At 43.7% G+C, this 21,377-nt stretch overlaps 2 protein-coding genes across 4 annotated transcripts in view; both read right to left on the bottom strand.

Annotated features, from left to right (window-relative positions):
* Window positions 1-437: 437 nt before the first annotated feature.
* On the bottom strand, window positions 438-20,086 carry CASC3 (CASC3 exon junction complex subunit). 3 transcript variants are annotated; one of them, XM_082197244.1, is made up of 14 exons: window positions 19,727-20,086; window positions 17,136-17,163; window positions 15,697-15,734; window positions 14,710-14,868; window positions 13,308-13,459; window positions 12,359-12,535; window positions 11,502-12,190; window positions 8,219-8,283; window positions 7,611-7,722; window positions 7,018-7,116; window positions 5,306-5,535; window positions 3,766-3,888; window positions 3,553-3,609; window positions 438-1,842 (listed from the first exon to the last, which is right to left on the bottom strand). In XM_082197244.1, the coding sequence occupies exons 1-13, from the start codon at window positions 19,937-19,939 to the stop codon at window positions 3,574-3,576; spliced, it is 2,121 nt and encodes a 706-aa protein (XP_082053370.1). In that variant the 5' UTR covers window positions 19,940-20,086; the 3' UTR covers window positions 438-1,842; window positions 3,553-3,573. The 3 variants fall into 3 exon arrangements, with proteins under 3 accessions (XP_082053370.1, XP_082053368.1, XP_082053369.1); XM_082197242.1 differs by having other exon boundaries at window positions 3,553-3,596; XM_082197243.1 differs by lacking the exon at window positions 3,553-3,609.
* MSL1 (MSL complex subunit 1) overlaps window positions 14,810-21,377 on the bottom strand; it is a 25,858-nt gene continuing 19,290 nt past the window's right edge. The window contains exons 9-11 of the transcript XR_014213255.1: window positions 17,136-17,163; window positions 15,697-15,734; window positions 14,810-14,868 (exon numbers count right to left, since the gene is read on the bottom strand). The gene's annotated coding sequence lies outside the window, so the exon portion shown is untranslated. The remainder of the gene's footprint in view (window positions 14,869-15,696; window positions 15,735-17,135; window positions 17,164-21,377) is intronic.

The following is a 21,377-nucleotide window of genomic DNA, read 5'->3' as shown; positions in this document are numbered from 1 at the left end:
GCCAACCCTGGCTGTTACTGGATTCTTAGAAGAGCTGAACTTTGGAAGCTGAATTACAACAAACAGAATACGTGAATATATATTTTCATTTATTCAGTTTCAGGTCATACGGTGGTATATGGAAATCTGGTTTTAAAATACACAAAGTAAAAGACAACAACCGAGTTAAGTTACCACCACAGGATCATAGGAAGTTGTTTTATACAGAATCAAGACCACTGATCCATCTAACTCAGTACTGTCTATACTGATTGGCAGGGTCTGAGACCGTGTACGTTCACAGCCCCCTACCTAGAGATGCCGGGGATTGAATCTGAAATCTCCTAAATGCAAAGCAGATGCTCTGCCACTGAGCTGTGGCCTCTTCCCCCCCCCCATGTGTTGTACTGCCATCAAATAGCTACAAAACAATTTGCAAAAAATAAATAAATGCCGGAAAGAGGAACAAAACAAATTTATTAACAAAAAATAGCTATCACAGTGTCATTAGGTCTAATATTTCAAAACCGATATGTTAAACGGATACATTTCAAACCTTAAGGCAGAGGAAAAGCAAATACACTTAGAACATACAGGGATTTTCCTTCAAATGCCAGCTGTACTTGTTGAAAATTAAATTAGATGGGTTATCAAATTAAAAAGAAACACAGACCCTGATATTTCAAGTAGGAAGCTACACATGCATGAAAAAGCAGACCGGCTGAGGATGGCTCATTGTGCCAGGGTCCAGCTAGTACTGGGCAGCTTGCTCCAGCACAAGTGGCTACAGGCTGACCACTTAAGCTTTGTCCTCGTAGTGCAGTTTTGCAAGTGAATTAGAAAGATGTAGGAAATGCAGGGCGTTTGGTGAAAGCCATGCAGCCCGGCAGGCAAAATCTAAGCTGCAAAGTACGGGCAAACAGGGTGAAAGCCTGCAAGCCGTCACTTCAAGAGCTCCAAAGGAGGTTCAGTGTTGTTTCAGGAGGCGGACGAAGGCCTCTTGCACCTTCTGAAGGACACATGAGGTCGGGTCAAATAATGGTGTTTACAGGCTACCAACCACACATATAGGCCTGGTTACCCTCGTCCACTTGGGGGTACATTATATTTCCTGGCACTGTGGGGGTCAGAACAGCTCACGATTAAATGATCGGCAGACAAATGTTCACTGGGGCTCATTCTAAATTAAAGTCTTTCTCCTAAAAAAAAAAAGTGGCAACAGAAAAGACAACTACTGCTTTCAGACAAGGCAACCCTTTTCCAGATTCCTCTATAATTTTAATCCAAGAAAATAACAAGAGTTTGCACAACTATTATGACTTATTTTTTAAATCATATTATTGGAAAAAGTCAGCCAAGGAGAAGATAAGCCACACAACTCAAGTAACGTTAACAAGACCAATTAAACAGAATAGAAATAAAGTAAGTCAGGTTCTTCAAATTAACGTTAAGAAAGAGTTGGGTAGTTTTAGTTTTGACACCTAAAAACATTCAAACGAGGAAGGGAAAAGAATGTGGAGAACGGTTTTGCTCTCAGTGAGCAGAGAAATCTTACATCCAACAATGTTTGTACAGTCTCTTTGTCCCAAGATGGGAGAGAGAGACTGTAAAGATATGTGGTTTCACTGATGCCCTCCTGGTGGGCAATCTGGCCCCTGATCAAGATACTGGCATGGTATGGCACAGCAGAAGGGCCTGCATCCATGTACATCACCTATTACCAATGGAAAGGAGAGGAAAAGCTCACACAAAGGAGCCATCTTCTGCCTGCCACAGGTGCCAGCTCTGTTACTCTACTGAAACCAGCAAAGTGCAGCATCCTTAAGTGTTGTTCCTTTCTTTGGATTTCTCATTTCTGATGTCCTAGACAGAAACAAGAGGGGAAAAGAAAGCAGAGACCTGGCATTAACATGGCTTAGGAACTGGCATTGCCATGCCTGAACAATTCTACCCCAGGCCAAGAAAGATCATTAACCCCACCCTTATGCCTGTTCCATCTGGCTCTAGTTTTCCCTTTTATACCATGAGATTGCTTCTTTCATATGGAAACTAAAACCATTGACTGGGTTCTAAACTATGGTTAGTGCAGGCCATGGTTTACTGTGGTATCAGTGTCTTGCTCACTCCCCAGAACATCTCCTTCTGCCCAAACAGTTCCATTTCCAATGGCTACCCACAAGTCTTCTCACTATTTACACAAACTTGTTGTTTGTTGTACCTTATAACGACATGACTTTTTACCAACACACCAGGAGATTAAAATTACTTGGGAGTGGCTAGAAGGTCAGGCAGGATCAACTGTCAGATTTCTGGGTGATTCTATGTTTCTTTGGCCTTTTTTTACTCCCAACTGTTTAATGATACCAATTATATTGCAGAAATGAAGAAAGCAGAGAGGGGTACCAAGAGTGCATTACTGTGTTGAGGGACTGTAAACTCTGTTCAGTTTTGGTATTCAGAACAAATTCCTGAGTTCAAAATTATTTTAAGTATATGTCTGGTGCATCAGGCTCCAATTTGCGTGTCTCGCGTTCTATTAAAGAACTAAGTAAACTGGGCAAGCCTGAGATCTGCCCACCCCTGAATCAGACAGCCAAGGGGATTCTCTCTAGAATAGTTATTTAAAGGAAAACACTCTCACTGTCAAAAGTTCCCCTTCGGGGGTCATTCATTCAGGAAGATTATCCTGAGACTAAGCAGCTTTAGGATGTGTATGATTTGAATTAGCCATATTCCCTTGCTGACACTCTTTTCACTGTTCTCACTGCGCCTGACCTGAGCTATACCATTTCAGATTGCGGGTGGTGCAGCTGACAAGGTGGAAAGCTCTTCAATATGGGGGAAAAAATACTCCTCCATAATTAGAATGACCGGGGAGAGGGGTGCTGCTCAGGCTTTCCCTTGGCATACTGGTTGTATATATGGCGAATGGTTTTGTATGAAAACGCACTGCACCATGTGAACCCCATCCGCAGTCTGAAGTGGTACCACCCAGTCGCAGGCTTATTTTGCTCAAGGGAGAGTGAGGCCTGTACAGTTAACTTCACCAGCCAGAAGTTAACTGGCTACTGATAACACACACATTTTCCTCAACATTTTCAAAAGTGGGAGGTCCATCACTTGGCTTTTGAAAAACAGGGGGTCTGCAGTACTCAGCTAACTGGGAACCACTGCTCTAGATCAGTATTTCCTAAAAGAGCGAGGGACACAATGTCTCTCCCACTTGGTACTTTTTTATGTACTTGACACTTGCACTTTAATTATTTTTACAGCTATTTGTTAATTTTTCCAGCATAGGTTTTTTGTGGTGGAGGAGTGATACCAACAGCCTTTTCACTGACCCAGAAACAAAGAGGCAACCAAAAGGGGTTATTTTAAATCAAGTAAATAATGGTGCATTCCCCCGCCCCCTTATCACACGAAAAATGAAACCAGCTTTATTGTGAAGTAACTTCTCATATAGTAAAGCTGCCATTAAAAAGATGGAATTTTTAGTTTGGGTTTATCAGCGGGAATGTTTATTTTTGTTAAACAGGGTCCCAATGACACCTTGATCTTAACATCTAAGCTCACCTTCAATAGCGTTTAGAAATGTTAACTGGAGCCCTGTTTACAACCTGCAACGAGAATCTAGAGTTTGCAACATATCAGAACAACACAAAAGCAGAGATCCCCCACTTTCACAAACCACTCTTGTGGATCAAGGAGGGTCTTATGAATGGCGAACTCCCTCTCTAGGGATCACAAATGATCACACAGAGTGAATCAGGGGAGGGTAAGTGATACCTCAGGAGGTGGCGGCTTGATAGTGACAGGCTGCGAAGTTCTTCGGGGTGGTGAAGGTTTGGGCTGCACTTGCTGCTGGACTGTGTTATAATAGGTGACCCCTCCATACACCTGAGACTGGGCCTACAAACCAAGATAAAAGGAAACCATTGGGTTGGTCTAAAGCAGACTTCCTCAACCTCAGCCCTCCAGATGTTTTTGGCCTACAACTCCCATGATCCCTAGCTAGCAGGACCAGTGGTCAGGGATGATGGGAACTGCAGTCTCAAAACATCTGGAGGGCCGAGGTTGAGGAAGCATGGTCTAAAGTGCTTGATAATATTACATATTATATTGTTATAACACCCACAGTATTGTTTACACATCATAGCTGCACACACACACACACACACACACTAATTTAAATACAAAGTACACACACATAAATCAGTCACAGAAACACATCTGAAAGAGTTAAAAAGAAACATTGTTTGTCCAATTATAGGAAGCCGACATTTAAGGAAAAAAGGAACAGAAAAAGAAGCCCCCACCCTTTCATCCAAGCTTGATCTCTGGGCAAGGTACAGTAAATAAACAAAAACCACAGCATCAACCAACTATAAAACAAATTGCCTAGTGAGCTTCATGACTGAGAGGGGATCTGAACCCTGAACTCCTAGGTCCTAGTCTGACATTTAACCACTGCACCATGCTGGCTTCCTAGAGTACTTCTGCTATGGGGCAGCTCTACAAATTAAGTAGGTAAATAAATATGGAGAAAGCCAAGAGTCACTTAGAGAAGGATCTTTTCCTTGAAACTTGAATTCGTTTTATTCTGGGTTGTTTTATTTGATGTGTTGTGTGTAAACCACTTTGAGATTTTTTTCTTTAAAATATAAAGCGGTATAGAAATGAAATGAAATAAATAAATAAATAAAAACAATACTCACTGCAAAGAAAGTTGCCTAGACATTCCGCTATGGCGACTGTAATCTAGGTTTAAGGTGCCATTTGAAGATTAGCTTATATATCTGAGTTTCTAACACTGGGTGGGGAGGGTTGTTCTTATTATGTATTATGTACCTTGTATGCTTGTGCTGTGAACAACCCTTAGATCTACTGATGAAAAGCAGTATATAAATTTAATAAATAGGTAAGTTACAAATGCCCAGACTTTTAGGCCAATGCCAAAGGAAACATGGAAAGGGAACGTCATGTTCCGTGGCTATTAGACTTGTTTGGTCTTGCCTCCACAGCATGAAATCTGTTCTATCAAAGATACTTTCGCATTTGCTCAGCTTGGATTAGCTGCCTCTGACAACGCAATTACTAGCAAGAGGAATACCCAGAAGTACCCAGTGTGCATCTGCTACAACAGTGAGCAGCAGTCAGTGTACCACGTGCTGCATACACTTCTCGCTTTGCCTGAGCCCTAAAGACAGGACAAAAGCCTGCTCAGCTAGGAGGGGAGCCTGTGCCCAGCGATGCTTTGTCTCTCTGCCACCTGCCGCTTTGGATCTCGGTGTTTAAAGACTTAAAGCCCAGACGAGAACAAACTTACTTGAGCATTGGAATACAGATGGGGAGGTGGTGGCGGCGGAAGTGGTCCTGGAGGGTAGGGGTAACTGGGATTGCCAAAATTCATCACTCCAGGGGGAGGGGAGAAGTAGGTCGGTGCTAGCAGTTGTTGTGGTGGGGGAGGCGGCGGCTGCTGTCCCGGCGACATGGAGACAGGAGGAGGATATAAACCAGGGTTGGTCAAAGGTGCTGGTGTCTGGTGTGGATGTAACCCTGGCAGAGAAAGAAGAGAAGAAGAGTCAGGCAGTTGCTTCTGAAATCAAAAACGCAACAGGGAAAGGGTGCTGAAGCGGATTACAATCTGCTCCATTAAGTGAAACGTTTTACTGGAAGGATTCATGTGCCCATCCGATGGCACGAACAAGTCCTCTGCAGCATCTCTGTGCAATGCCCCTGCGCTGTGCTTGTGAGGATTGATCCTGGAGGGTAAAATCCCTGTGATTTGCAGATGGTCAGAGAATCCCTCCTTTTAAATCCAATTAAGCTCAAATGTTCTCTCCTTCATTTTGTTTTTCCTACCCAGAAGAAAATGGCAGCCGTGGGAAGAGAAAAAGGAAGGATTCAAATAATTTTGCCAGCTGTGAGAAGAGACTTGCTGAAGAAACCTTCTCTCTTGCCTAAGACAGGATATGAAGTGGGCAAGGCTTCTCCCACAGCAGCAAGAAGTAAAAAAAAGCATCGTCTCCAGAATCTGATGGGAACAAGTACCTGATTCAGAATGCCCTCTTCTAAAAAGTGAATCAGTAATCTTCTAAAATAATTTCTTAGCTCTTTTGAGTATAGATATGGCTGTAACAAATCTGTGGCAAATCTGCATGCTATTAAAACACGATGAGGCAGGTCTGTTTTTTGGACCCCTGATAATGGCAGGAGGGAAGGCGCCAGACCATCCCTGGAGGATCCACCCCCAACTCCCAATACGCAGAAGCTCATTATGACCCAAGAGTTCTGGGTGGGGTGTGGAGATTTTAAAAAAACACTGGGCTGACATGAATGCTTTTGGGGCTATGGAGGGGGAGTGCCAGCATGGAGCTTTTCTTTTATCTGCTGGTTAGTGGGTAGGAGCATTGTTTTGTTCGTTGTTAGTGTGCTGCCAATATTTTCTATCACAGGGGACAGGTTTTCTGTTTCTTTCCCCAATACAGTATGTTGTATGGAAAAAATATTATACGATCCTCCCCCCCCCAATGGCATAATGTGTTTATGTATTTCTTTCCCAATGTAAATCACTTGAAGACGCTTTGGGTGACAAGTAATAAGTTTATGACATCTGCCCACCTGCCCCCCATCATATCTGCCCAGAAGGATCAGCAAAACAATCTCTCCATCCCATCACTGCATTAGCTAAACCTAATTTAGATTTTTGTCTTCTGACACACATCTGCAACAGGGTTTCAAATGCAGCAGAATGGCACAGATGGAATCCAAAGCTTCAGCTTGGTGCCAATTTTTTTCACGGAACAGAGAAGGCTTTGTACCAAGGATGCCATTTGGTACTATAAAGCAACGAGCGAGGGGGAGAGAAGGGGGAAACGGTTTTGATCCAATATTCCTGGTTTTAGGCTTAAGGTAACCATCAACCCTATATGATTGCCCCATTATCTTTTCTCCCCATTTCTGTCTCACAGAGCTCACACGGGCTTGCGTTGGAGAGAAATGCCTGGACAGGAGGAGATGCGAGAAGCAATTCCCTACCTGGATGGGAGAGATGCATTTCTGGCTGAACAATCACCCCTTGGGGAGGCAGCGGGGCAGGATTCTCGCTGTGAGTGTAGATCGGTCCCTGGAACTGTACTGTAATGATAAACCATCAAATACGACCTTTATTCCATACACATTGGTAGCTTAACAGTAAACACACTGGGATCCCTGTAAAAAGAAGCCAGTTTTCATGAAGGCAGGGGGAAGAACATGTGAAATCATGCAAAGAACTGTTTAGCCACATCAGCTTTTAGAGATGGTTCAGGGGTGAATAAGGAGATGCTCCTTATTAACGGAAGTGGTGTCTGAACAAAAGTAAAATGGAAATTTCCTCTTTTTTTGGACTGGGGAGACTCAGCTTCAGATTCCCCTCACCCAGGAGTTTAAAAAGGGCTTTGTTATTTTCATGCTGTTTAATTAGCAATTCATATTTCCATGTTATTCTGGTACAAATTAATCCACTTTTACTTGAGGGAGCACTTACAACACTGTAGATGGAAGGCTGAATAAATCTGTAGCCCACTTGAGTTTTATAGTAGTACAAAACACAGGCAACGAGAGATTTTTAAGCAGCAGCATGCACTCACGTGTGTCATAGTAGTGCCCTTCCATTATGCTTATGTGCACAGGCGGAGCAGGCTCTGGGACAGGCCTCTGACGCTGCGATGAGTAACGCTTTGCACGGCCTGCCTGAACACCCTGAAAAAGCACAAGAGTAGTCACAGTTCATATAAGAATGTCACAATGAAACACCCTGCTCCTGCCCATGCAAATTGGGATGTTCCCATTTTTAAGGCCTGTTCAGAACTTAGAGAGTAACTTGTTCAGAAACCTGAGAAACAAAGCTCACTTTAGGCTTCTAGTCATCAGAGTTAAATGAAAAGCAGCAGCTAACCGGGTACTTTATCACTTACATCTTACTCTGCCAATTCCTAGAGGTACTGGGTGGTGCTCAACACCTTTTCTGCTTTTGGCCCTTTCCCTTTATGGCAACAGCCTATCCCCCATTTCTCTGTAAACAACATCCAATCAGTTCAAATTCAACCCACTACAAGGACTCAGCCAGACTCAAGTTATGTAACTTCCCCCAAATGCTGCAGGGACTCTCTACAGAGAATTCTAGGGCCTCCGCCTATCCTCTGGTAGCCAGTCAGACCCACCACTTGAAAAGCAGGAAAAAGGCACAGGACTTTACCATCTCCTCCATCCTGTTGAACTGAGGGGGTGGGGCTGCTCCAATGTGCATCTGGTTAGGAATACCTATTGGGAAGGGAGTAAAAGGAAAAGCAGCAACAAAGCTGATTACTATTTTACACTTAACATTAGAAAGAAACCAGGAAGAGGCAGCAGGTTAAGGAGGATCCTGAGGAAAGATGAAAATGAGAACAGATAATACTTGCTAAGATGCAGAGAGCAGGAAGATGTGCATGCAACTTATTGTCTCTTAATACTGTAGGTCAGGAAGCAACATCAGCTGGGTATATTCCATGTACCTACAGATTTCACTCACAACAGCAGTACTGTCACATCCTGCAAACCTCAGCTTCCTTTATAACAGAGAATAAGCCTTCATGACAGAAAACAAGTTTTAAAAATATGTAACAGTACCTGCAGATAGTCTTCCTGTCTTGCAATCTATTCCCCTAGCTTATTCTCCCGCACCCCACTCTGAAGTCAAGGCGGGCCCTTTCGCTCCTCCAAGCAGAATTCACAGGAGATGAGTTAAGACTTGAGATAAGACTGTTCATAATCACTGCAGATAATTACAAAACTTGTATGTTTCTGTAAACCAACACTGCACTTTATGGGTTCCAGTCTGATATTATTTGCTGCAAGTGTTTTGATAGCTTTTGTGGTTATCTACAGTTTATTGCAGGGGACGCGGGTGGCGCTGTGGGCTAAAGCCTCAACGCCTAGGGCTTGCCGATCGAAAGGTCGGCGGTTCGAATCCCCGCGGCGGGGTGCGCTCCCGCTGCTCGGTCCCAGCGCCTGCCCACCTAGCAGTTCGAAAGCACCCCCGGGGGCAAGTAGATAAATAGGTACCGCTTACCAGCGGGAAGGTAAACGGCGTTCCGTGTGCGGCTCTGGCTCGCCAGAGCAGCGTTGTCACGCTGGCCACGTGACCCGGAAGTGTCCCCGGACAGCGCTGGCCCCCGGCCAATAGATGTGAGATGGGCGCACAAACCCCAGAGTCTGTCAAGACTGGCCCGCTCGGGCAGGGGTACCTTTACCTTTACCTTTACAGTTTATTGCACTATTTAGAATCCTTATAATACAAGTGTGATAGGAATGAACATTAAAGAGAGATTCAGCTGTAATGCCTGAGTGGACTAAGATCATGCCTGTGCTAGTCAATTTTGAGGAAGTGTGCATGGAGCAGCTGTATACAGGCAACCTGCTGAGGTAATGTGTTTTACTCTGAGCATTCCAAGGTACATTAAATAAGAAAAAGGAGTGCTAGAAAGAACTCAAATGAAATCTGGCATGATAATATTTGGATAGACAAAAGCATGTCTAGACCTATTCAAAATCTGCCCTACAGAAACCCACGAATCCCCACAAAGAATGACCAAATTCTGCAGATAAAGTAAATATTTCTATTTCCAAGGACAAGCTCTTGTGCATTCTCTCTCATCACCTGACTCTTTGATGAATTCATGAACTAAATATTACATTTGAAGTTGCATTAAGTGACATGAAAATTATATTTGTGTAAGTTGGTATACAAGTCAGAAAGTGGCAAGTACCCACGTGTGAGCAGGGCTGGTTGCCACGTTTTCCAGTGGGTGCGGGAAGGAGAGGAGAGGGAAGAGGGAGAGAGAAAAACATGGCAGAGGGAAGGTCCAAAGAGCACAAAAGTTCAGTATGTGTAAGGTCAATATGTCCCCTATGACTCATTACGGCCGCAGATCTAGAAGACTTCACGGCTTGACTGCACTGCAAAGCGGAATAACCAATGCAGTCAGCTCCCAGGACTCTAACCTTTCGTACTAATAATGACAAAGATTTATTTGATACCAAATAATGCCAGAGGAATGTTCAGATGTGCAATAAGGTCCATAATGAAATGGAAGTTCAGGTGCCGTTTTTGATAAAAGAAGGGATGGCCAAGTGGCAGGCCTATATGTCTCTTCAAATGAACTGTATCTGCTCAATTGTAACCATACTACAAATCTTTGAATGAAGTAGATTTGGGGCTACGTTACAGAACACAAGGGCTCATGACAGGATGTCCACATTGGTAGATGGCACCAACTGCTGCAGAACCTACCCCCTCTGCTTCAACGAGAAGTTTATTTTCTTACACTTATACCCCACTTTTCTTCTGCCATGGAACCCAAGGTGATGTACACGCATTTCCCAGGTGGTCATCCCTTTGAGCACTGGTCAGAGACCTCCTTAGTTCCATCCAACCTCATGTGCTATCACAGCGGACCCTGGGTTGAGTTGGCTGAGCCTACAGTGGGTACTTCCCTACTTAGGCCAACATCCTGTGAACCCCAGCTTTTTTTCTTTTCTATTCAACAGTGCATTAAAGAGCACTTCACATACAACGGAGCTGTACAGAGTCCCTCATGGCTGCTCATTTAATTCTCTCCTCATCAAGGCAATGCAGAGTCTGGTGGAAAACTATCTCTGTGTGTTTAAAAGCAACATTTGCAGCCTTCATAGTTAAAAAAAAGCTGAATTTTGAAAGCGTGGGCAGTGTTCAGCAACGGCAAGCATGATGTGTAAACACTGGAGGAGGTTTGATATACAAAGTCCTCACCAGTCTGAACCCTACAGAACTGTGAAACTGCTTTTTCTTCTTTATCTTAATGTGATTTCTCAGAATAACTGAAGGATATTATCTCTAGGAGAAATCAGCACAGAAAGAGGAGCTTTCACAGAATAGCGTTTTCAGTCACGGAACTCCTGTGTCCTCTCAGTTTAGGCAAATACTTAGTGGCTAAAAATTAACAACTGGGATTTTAGTACTGTATGTTTGAATTTTTTTAATGATGTTGGGAGTTCTGCCAGTGAGTGGATATGTCCCAATGTCACAGAGATGCAATAAGAGCTTTTGGCTATTGCTGATCTTTGATCCTAAAAGACTCTGGTTACCATAGATTGAGCTGCTCAGATCCTAAAGAAAAGCAAGGCAGCCGAAACATCTAGACAAATAGTGGTGGACAGAAGCAACTTGGACTTAGGAAAACAAGAGCCAGGGCCTTAAGAAGGTGAGGTTTAGGAGGAGGACAAAGGAAAATGTCACGGCAGGGCAGGGAAGAAAACAAAATTCTAGGAAATAAAGAGCACAGCTAAGGAATCACATAGCAGTTTGAAATAACCACATACATATTTGGCTAGAGTGATGTTTTAACTGTTTGATGATGAGTCAGAACTTAGATTTACTGTTGTTTCTAAACTGCTCTATGGGGGTGGATTATAAATAAAGCTAGTCCCCCTCCGCTTCAGTTCATCAGCCAGCCACTTACCCTGAGGTTGTATGAACTGGGGCTGACCTGGGCTCCAGTTCTGTTCTGTTATATTTAACTGGGTCATGTCTTGCTCGAGCCCATCTAGGCTGGCTTCAACAGGCACCTCCCAGTTACCAGTCTTTGCTGGCGAGGGAGATGGTATAACCTCAGTAGTTTTCAGCGGTGCAGGAGTCAACCCCAATGGAAGCGGGACTTCCTCGGCCAACTTCCCCGTCTCGCCTGCTTTGGTCCGAGTCCTCCTTGCCCGGGAGTACGACTTCTTCTCCACTGGCCTATCTGGTGGCGGCTGCAGAACATCTGCGGGAGCTGCTGGGCTTTCCGAAACCACCTCTTCCTTTTTAACAGGGCTACTGCGAATGTGTGGAATCTCTACTTCAGGAGAAGGCTCTCGTGGCGGGAGGGGCTCCAAACGCCTGGAACGGTAATTGCTCTCATGCTTTGACTGCTCACTGAAGCGAGGCGCGTGCTGGCTGTTCACATCCACAGCACGGTAGCATGGACGGGTCTCTTTGTAGCCACCGGGTCTTGGGAAAGTCCTCGGTGGGGGCATCCGTCCGGTCCCTGCAGAGTTCCTGTTGATGAATGTCCTGGGTGGCACGGGAGTACTTTCTAGGCTCTGGTGCCGTGGCGGCTTACTAGGCCGTTCATTGGCCCAATCTGGCTCTCTCTGTGGTGGACTCCCAAATCTGAATGGAGATAAGATGCTACAGGTCAGAAGCACATTCCTCAAGCTATTCAGGGCACAGAACTGAGTTCCACATCATTAATGTTCCTGCACCACCACACCATCCCCTCCCACTCCCCGGTCCGATACTATAATACAACAAGTCATACTCTTGTCTTTGTTACCTCACCTTGGTTTGCGCACTCTCCTGGGCTTGATGTCATCAGGGTTGTGTGTCGAGCGGATATCATACCCATAAAGAGCAATCAGCTCCTGCCTTGTTTTCGGTGCCTGCTCGTCTTCCCGGAACTTGTCATGCTCCCACCGTCCCTCATCTTTCCACAGCTTGCGCTGGCGGCCCTTAGGCCTTGCGTGACAAGAGGGAAAGAACCAGTGAGGCTTTAATGTTTATATTTTTAGAAAGCGGCTCTATCCCATCTTTCTAGCAACACAGGACCTCAGAAGGGGTTCAATACCATAGATTTAAAAATGTACTGCAACAGATGTTGAGATCTAATTTATGTTCCTACTTTTGTTGCCAGGTTTGAAATTGAATTATCTTTGTATTATTGTATTGGCTTGTTGGAGAATGCATTTGTTATGGTCTTTGGTAGAAACAAGAAAACGTACTGATCTTAATACAGTGGAATACAAATAAAAACTAAAACCAGAGTCATATAAACGCACCGAGTGCAAGGAAAAAACTCAAATCAGGCAAAAATCTGACAAAACATAAAGGTCTTCATTTAGCCAAAAAGCCACTAAAATAAAAGTCAACTGGGCCTCAAGAGAGGGAATACTAAAACCAGGGTACCCCAATAAATAAAGCCTGTCCCAGGAGAAATATGGGACTCAGAGGAAACAGTCAAATGACTATGTAAAGCAAGTAATGTTTCCTGAGGGTCTATGCGCCAGTGGATGGCTGCTCAAAGCCACTCAAGGTTCTTGTAACTGCAACATTAAGAAATGGTCCCACATTGGCGATAGCACAGAGTTTAAAAAAAACACCAGTTTCCTGTATTAGCTTGCATTATTTTCTCTATGAGCAGCCATTCTTTCAACTTTCTAACCCTTCCTGGCCAAGAGCACCCCTTGCTCTGCAAACCCACCTCGCTTCACTCGCTGCCCACATCACCTACCGGACCTCCTCTTCCTGAGTTTGCCCACGAAGGTCATGCTCAAAGAAAAGACCTTTGCGAGGTATGTATGCAGGGTTCTTCCGGTCCTCGTCATCATCCAGGTGCTTAGGAAGCTTTTTGCCAACTTTGTTCTCAATTGGTTCAGTGCTTTCCTACAAGAAAAAGGAAAGCAAGCGCCTCTTGGTCTTCTGCCTACATAGAAACCCACCAGAAGTGTTCCAGAACCCATCCTCTTCATACAATGTTTCGATCAAATGCTATCACAGAAGATAAAATTGCTAACAAATATACAACAGCTGTCTGAGAATAAAGATAGTATTCCCCATAAGACACTGTCCAAAAATCATGCAAGTACTCAGGAAAAAACAACTTGGCGGAAAAGAAACCTCTCTTATCTAACTGATAAAGCAAAACCAGTAAATAAGAAAATGTTCTTCAAAGTGCTGAGTGGGATTCAACTAACAAGCCCTGCTGGCCGAAGCCTGTGGTTTCCACTAGCACAGCATGACTTCCTCCCCTCCCTGTGCTGCAGATTAAGCAAACAGAAGTGCCTGCATGGACAGCAATCCGCTTAGCACGATGCTGAGAAGTGTGGACAAGTGCATTTATGGAGAAGTAGACTCAACATTTGGAGTATACACTTATACACTGAGTATACACCTATACACTTACGAGAGAGACTTTTCAACAACACTTTTTCTTTGTGTATGAATATTAAGAGAGAATTGTTGCAAGATTCTGTTCCCTTAATTGCAAGAAAAGTAAGAATTGTATGTTGAACTGCTGAAAATGTGAGAGAGTTTTTCTATCATTTGCAATGAAATTTTTTGACAGCTGAAAAATGCTGGGAAAAGATTAAAAAATATATAATAGAGAAAATTTCAGGATATAAAGTACAACTAGATCCGCTGCTATTTCTCCTAAGTGATGTCACTATTGGAATACTGAAAAAAGAAAAAGGACAATGTCCAATGTTAGCTATATTCAGAACAGACCTAATGAAGACTTTAGTTAAGTCATTTGTTTCAATGGGTCTACTCTAGGTATGAGTCAGTCGGGTATCATTATGTATGTACTGATTTGTTATGTTAGAAATATCAGCTGTACAGAACACTAAAAAATTATGACAACACCAATGGCTAGAGACTGTGTAGAAAGAATGTAGGAACGTGTTCCAGTGGTGAAAATAACCAACTGCATTTGTGTAAGTGGAAAAAAGGCAAAGCAGTTTAAAATTTGATGCCTTTATTGATTTCCCTAACACTAGCCTATTACACAAAAATGCAGGAAGCTTCTTTTAGAACGTTATGAAACTAAGTATTTATTTCTTGAAAAGTAAATACAAAGGGCACCTTTTAGTTTAATTGGTTAGTACCTATACTCAGAATTTAGTAAGACTTACCTGGCCATCTCCACTCTGCCTCTCGCCTGCCACAGTGCCTTTCGATTCTGGTTTTTCATCCCCTTTGTCTGATTTTCTTGTCAGCTCATTAGTTTCATTACTCTCCCGCTTCAGGTCCACTTTGGATGTTTCTTCCTCACTGTATTCCCCCTCTTCAGCCTGAAACAAACATCCAAAGTGATTCAATTGGTGCAGGTGCCTAGCAATTTAAAGATCATTATTTTTTACGAAAAATATTTTCCTCCAGGACACTGTTTTGTCTGAACAGGCTTATACAAACTGTTTTGCTCTACAAGTCAATCTATTAGCAAACACAATCTAGGGTTTAATGTGAAAAGTTCTCACAGCACTCCTTCCCTGCTTCTGCTAAAGTGGCAGGAAACAAGCCAAATTCCATCTTGTTGTGATGTCTGAACCTGGGCTCGTGGCTTGTTTAAAAAGAAATGAACCACGAGAAGGAGCCAAAATTTGTTGTTGGCTTACTGCTCATAGTTTGTTTGGGAGAAATAAACCACAAACCCAAGTTCAGTTGCCATGACAAAGCCAGACTTTGGCTTGTTTCCAGCAGTTCAGGAGTAGGGGAGGAGCACAATAAGAACTTTTCAGTTCTGTGTTCCTCACGCTCACACAAAACCAGCTTATTTATAATTATGGTTTAATGTAAGTGAACCACCATTTGGAACCTGATGGCTTCCCCAACACCTGCAGAAGATAAACAGGCATCCAAGGCACGTGTTTCTAGGTCTACTATCCCCCAAGGTAAGCTTTGAATACAGAGGATAGATAACATGTAATAAATTTCAAAACGCAGAAGTTGGACTGCTTTTCCATGGCAAAGGATATAAAAATTACAAATCCCAAATTCATCCAAGGGCCCAGATTCCTGAAGGTTCCTTTTCTAAATAAAAGTTCATTGGCATGTTAATACTGTACACCAGAAAAATGGCAACAGACATATTTGAAATTGCCAGTAAAAATGTAACTCACCTCTGAGTCGTCAGCACTTTCATAGTCAGAAAGAACAGCTAAATATAAAGAAGAGTTGTTTGCGGTTAGACAAGCCCTTTAAAATTTGTTATGTAGACAAAATTTCTCATCTTCCCATGCCCTTCTCTTCTCATATACTCTCTCAATCCATTGACAAAGTCATCATCCACACAACATAACAGACACAACACTTGTTTTATCTTTGATGCACACTCATTTTTCTTTTCTTTTTTTTACACATTCCATTCACCAACAAGACATACTGCTTCTCTATCTAAAACACTATAAATACACTGGTCATGCTTCTCTGCCCTCTTGGTAAAAAGCTCTGGTTCACATTCAAGCCATTTCTCATAACTACTGCAACCATCTCCTCTGTAGCATTCCAATGTCACTTCATCCCTCTTGCCTAAATTCAGAATTCTGCACCAAAATTATTCAACACTTACATGACATGTAAGCCTTTCCTTAATCCCTACAATGTTTTCTCAACTGTTCTGGCTGTTCCCTTGAAAGTCCACTATGGCCTTGCCCCACCTCATCCCTCTGCCACCACCACCACCACCACACCCTCCTACCTTTGTTCTTAGCTCCTCAAAATCCACCACCCTCAATCATCTGTTGGCCTTATGCTTCCGTAAAATATTCACTTTTTTGCTTTGCTGCTTCTTATGTTTCCAGCTTCTTCTGAACACTTACATAATGCTGAAATTCCCCCCATCTTCAAATCCCTCCTCAAAACTCAGCTTTCCGTTGAAGCTTCTAGGACAGTGCATTAAGTCTTCACATCCTAATGAAGTGCATATATATATATGGCTCCTTCACACTGCCACAGAGCCTGTGTCCAGTGAAGCAGGGGAAGTTTCACTGTCCACTCATGTTCACAAAGTGATGGTGGATATGGGAACCCTTGAGCTGTTCTTTAATAAGGCAGCTCTGGCCACATTCTATAAGCTTGGTGTGTGGAGGAAATTGAATGCCCTCCTCAGTCAATAACAAATATCATAGATTACAAATACAGAAAACCATTTTATCAAGTGGTAAATGTGGGGAAGTCTTACCACTTGATAAGATATCCAAGCCATTAGAATGTATAGCAGAAAAAAAATCACACTGTGTTTTCAATTAAAACAAACAGCCAAACAAAACTCTGGTAGAAAACCTTACCACCCATTCATCTATGATGAGGTCCATTTCTTACAAAAAATGTCTGAATTTACCTACAGGCCAAAGTACCATAAGCATAAGGGCTTGTGTCTAGAACATCTTCCTTGTAGAATTACAACTTGATTTTTTAAAAAAGAAAATGTATATGCTGCTTGGTTGTTTTAAAAAATGCTATTACAATAAGCATTAATTCTAAGAATATTCCCTGACCAAATCTACACTACGCCTCACCATTCACAATCATTCAAACTAAAAGAGAGAACATCACTTACCATCTCCTTCTATGCCATCTTCACTTTCCTGTTTTAAGAGAAAGAAATATTACCATACAGAGTAATGAGTGTAGATTCAGAAGAAAAACAGCATAACCCTCAATAAGAACACAAATGAAAATGCTTATTGCAATACACATATGTTAAGAAATCTATGTGATGAGGGAACACAAAACTGAATATTTTAATGAAACTGCAACATTCTCTATCATATAAGCAGACAGCAGCAACAATATTGTTGTTATTTTACGTGGGTCTTGCCAGGTGGGGGATGTAGCTAGTAGCCAAGATCCAGTACACTTAAATACATTACATTTATGCAGCCTCAGAAAATTTTGTTTCTCTTGGCCCAATTCTATTTTTCTTTTTGGTTTAATCCACCTCTTTTCCTTTTATTGCTTGTGTTGTCCGGAAAAAGCTAGTGCTTTACACACCAAATCTCTGAAGGAGTCACTTATTTGGTCAGATTTGGCTATGGGAATGTGATTTTCTCATTTAAAGGGGGACTCACTTCTTATGGATGTACTGCACGGTCTCAAAACACACTGACTGCAGGATGGCTCAGTTTAGCAACAAGCCGGAACCCTGCCTACCAACCGATCTCATAAATAAAAAATTGGGTTTGTGTCTCAACTGGACAGGCAAGAGAAATAGCTCTTCCACTGCAGCTTATGCATGCAGATGATGCACCTGCTGAGAAGAAGAGCAGGGCATTCTCCAGAGGCAGAAAGGTGCCCTTTCCCTACTCTGCTGGGAAAAGAATTGCCTGGTGTGAGCACACCTTTAGAAAGCAAGGACAAGCCTACAGTGGTACCTTGGTTCTCAAACTTAATCCGTTCCGGTAGTCTATTTGACTCCTGAAACCATTCGAAAACCAAGGCGTGGCTTCTAATTGGCTGCAGGACCTTCCTGTGCTCAAGGGGAAGTCGCTTCAGACGTTCGGCTTCCGAAAAACGTTTGCAAACCCAAACACATACTTCCGGGTTTGCGGCATTTGGGAGCTGATTTGTTTGACAAGGTACCACTGTATTACAGACAACAGACTGTCAACAACTTCCTTTGCAAAGAGAAAGAGCCCCAAGGAAGGGCTGTTAATGTGGGGAACATGTTGGGACCTACAATTTCTGCTTACTAAGCTTACTTCCTTTACTCATTCATGTTTTCAGGCTTGATCATGTTACATGACGCTACCCTCTTTCTATTTTTCTTTATTTCTTGTGTCTCCCCGCACAACCATTTAGGTCTTCTTACAGAGGTGGTCTGCTTCAAACTTTGAAAGCCATACCTTCAAAAGAACAAGGGAGTCAGGAAAGCAAACGAAAAACATGGCAGCTGCTAAATGCTATCCAGAAGGATGTGCAATTCCCACCCAACCACAGTAGATGTGTCCCAACTGGCAATCTAAACCAGGTATTCCAAGCTTGGAATCACTGTACAACATTTTAGCACACTGGATACATACTATTTCATTGCACTATAACAACAAGACTGCAGCTGTTAGCTGTTGATTCCACCTTAATTCAAGGGAAAACTGAATCAGAACTGAGAACCAATCTGGTATTTCAGTACGAACAAAATAATTAGTCAAAGACCTGGTGGATCTATCAAACAAGCAGCCAATGCAATAAAACCAAGTGCATGCCATCTGTAAATCCTAATGTGGCCATCCAGCAAAGGGTGTGTCTTAATTCCTAAAAGCTCTCTTTCAAATGCTGTCTGCTTCAAACTCTTCAGTTTTATCTCCATTTGGACACCACCACCAACCCCACCATTACTTTGCAAACGGACCAATAACCTTAGCAGCTTCAATGACCATATTGTTGTTTTTATAGCTTTCAAAACATCACAGCAAAGTTTCCTCCCAAGACTATTGGAGCTTGTTAGCTAAAAACCTCAAATGTCACATTTAACATTAATGTTACTCCAAGAAACAAAAGTGGTTGATAACACCCTGGTCTTTGAAAAGCCTAGCGGGGGAGAAGAGGTTCTAAAAATACTCAGGTTCTAAAAATATGACTACAGACCGAGGGAATACAGTGCACATTTCCATCTCATAGACACAACTAACAGTTTTAAGTTCCCAGATGGAAAACCACAAAGATAACCGGGACTAAGGCTTGACTGATAAGCACATCCTTTGGCCTCCAAATTCTTGAATCCTGGCCAAAGATACCCAAGAACTAGCTTGCTGAGGAAAAATCCGACTAAATGTGCTCGGAAACACTTTTGTAACTAAGGGAGGCATTAAAAGCAATCTTTACGTAACAATTTTAAAAAACAACAACCCCGAAACAGAGAACGAGATACTAAGGCTTTCCCAAACACCACATCGTTTGAGCGTAGGATAACCGGATACTCAACGGCAAGCGTTGAGATTTTTTTAAAAAACCAACAACCAAGGGCTGCTCTGTGCATTCGCAAGTACACTGCCGTTTTTGCTTTAATGTCGCCGATAGTTCCGGGGTCGAGGCCCGCGGTGAAAGCGGGCCCCGACCAGAGCCGGGTGCAGCCAGAGGAGAAAGTCCAAGCAGCTTCTCCCCCCCCCCCCGCCCCGCTTTCCTCTTCTCCACCAGGCTCCCTTCCACACTCACACACTCCGAGTCGGCCGGGCTGCCTCCCACCGTCACCGGCGCCTCCGCGATCACGGCGTCAACAGCAGCGCCGCTGCCGCCGCCCCCTCCCGCGACGGCCAGGCCAGAGCGGTGGGCGCCCCGCGGGGAAGGGGCCGCGCTGCCGGGCGGCGAGTCGGACTCCTCGTCCTCGCTGCTGTCCTGCGAGGCGCGCTGCCTCCGACGGTCCGCCATCTTAACAGTAGCCGAGAAAGAAATAAGAAGCGAAACGTTTATGAGGGTGAAGTAGGCGGCGGCAGCAGCAGCGGCGCAAAGGGAATGACGGGAAAGCGAGGAGGGGAGGCGCGAGGCCGCGGAAGGACTGCGGCTCCCGACATGCAGAGCGACATGCTCGCGTTGCTCTGCGCTTCCCCCCCTCCCCTCCGAGCTACCCAGGCTCCTTTGCGGTCGAAGCGGCGGCGGGAAAGGAACAAAAAAAAAAAAAAAAGAGAGGAAGGGGTTTTAAGAGGGGAAGAAAATTCGCGCCCAATCAAGGGGCCACGGAAGGCGACGTCACCAGCAGGCGGCTCTCCAGTGGCGGGCGGAGAGGACAGCCCAGCAACAGCATCACGTGCTCCATGCCCTCGCGGGCTGCTGCATTTAAAAAAAAGAGGGGGGTCGTAATCCGCCAGAAACGGCGCTTCTTCTGCCATTACGTTTTCCCATTGCGACGGTGACGTCATCCCTTTCTCCCTGCAGTGGTAAAGCGGTTGTGGCAAGGCGTTGTACAGGGGACCTAAGGGAATAAAGCGACGAGTCTATAGCAGGGTGGGGTGGGGAGGGGAATGATGCAAGACCAGTTAAGGCAAGGTTAGGGTGGGCTCGGAAAGAAGGTGCAAGACCCAGAAACAAGCTTCGAAACAATCCGCAGTGTTTTGCTTTTTTTTGTACTTCAGAAAAAATAAAATCTTCACCACCTGGCACATTGTGTAGCAACTGCCCTGATGAAAGGTTCTGGCGAACGCGAAAGCTTGTCACTTACTTGCACTTTTGGTTGCCCTAATAAAATATAGCCGCCGACTACGGATTCTGGCGTTCTGCCGCCCCCGCCCCCCCCCCATTACAAGGCAAACTAAACTAGCCATAACAGCAATGGAAGCTCAGCCCCCTCCATATCCTCCACCAATACTAGCATTGCCCTAGGTAAACAGCAGAAGGGGCAAACAGGTCAGTATTTACACAAGGAAGTTGGGGGAGACAATTCTGACATTTAACATTGACAACATACGAAAATCGACCTAAGAATATTGAAGCTATGCATCCATTAATGTCATCCATTTTGAGATACTGTATCTACAAGAGGTTTTTCTTTTAAAATGATTTCCTCAGAGAGGCTAGCTTAAAGCCAACTCTCGTGTTTTCTGGCACCAGATTTGTTTTTTGTTTTTAACAGGCCTTTTGATCTTTATTTTCACTTTTGTTATGTTTGATTTGATTTTAATTGTTTCCATGCTTTGTTAGCCACCCTGGGGGCAGTCGTGCTGATGGGTGGGGTAGCAGTTGCCCAAATAAAAACAAACATTACATTCCCCAAGGAACTGCATCTGATCTCAAAAAATAATCATACTTCCAACACAGACTTCAGAAAAGAGCACACCCATATAAAGCAGTTTAGGGCATCCCCACTGACATA

This window comes from Podarcis vaucheri, assembly GCF_965113315.1.
Source record: "Podarcis vaucheri genome assembly, chromosome: 13".
In the NCBI taxonomy this organism is placed as follows: domain Eukaryota; kingdom Metazoa; phylum Chordata; class Lepidosauria; order Squamata; family Lacertidae; genus Podarcis; species Podarcis vaucheri.
This window is presented reverse-complemented; position numbering and strand designations above follow the sequence as displayed.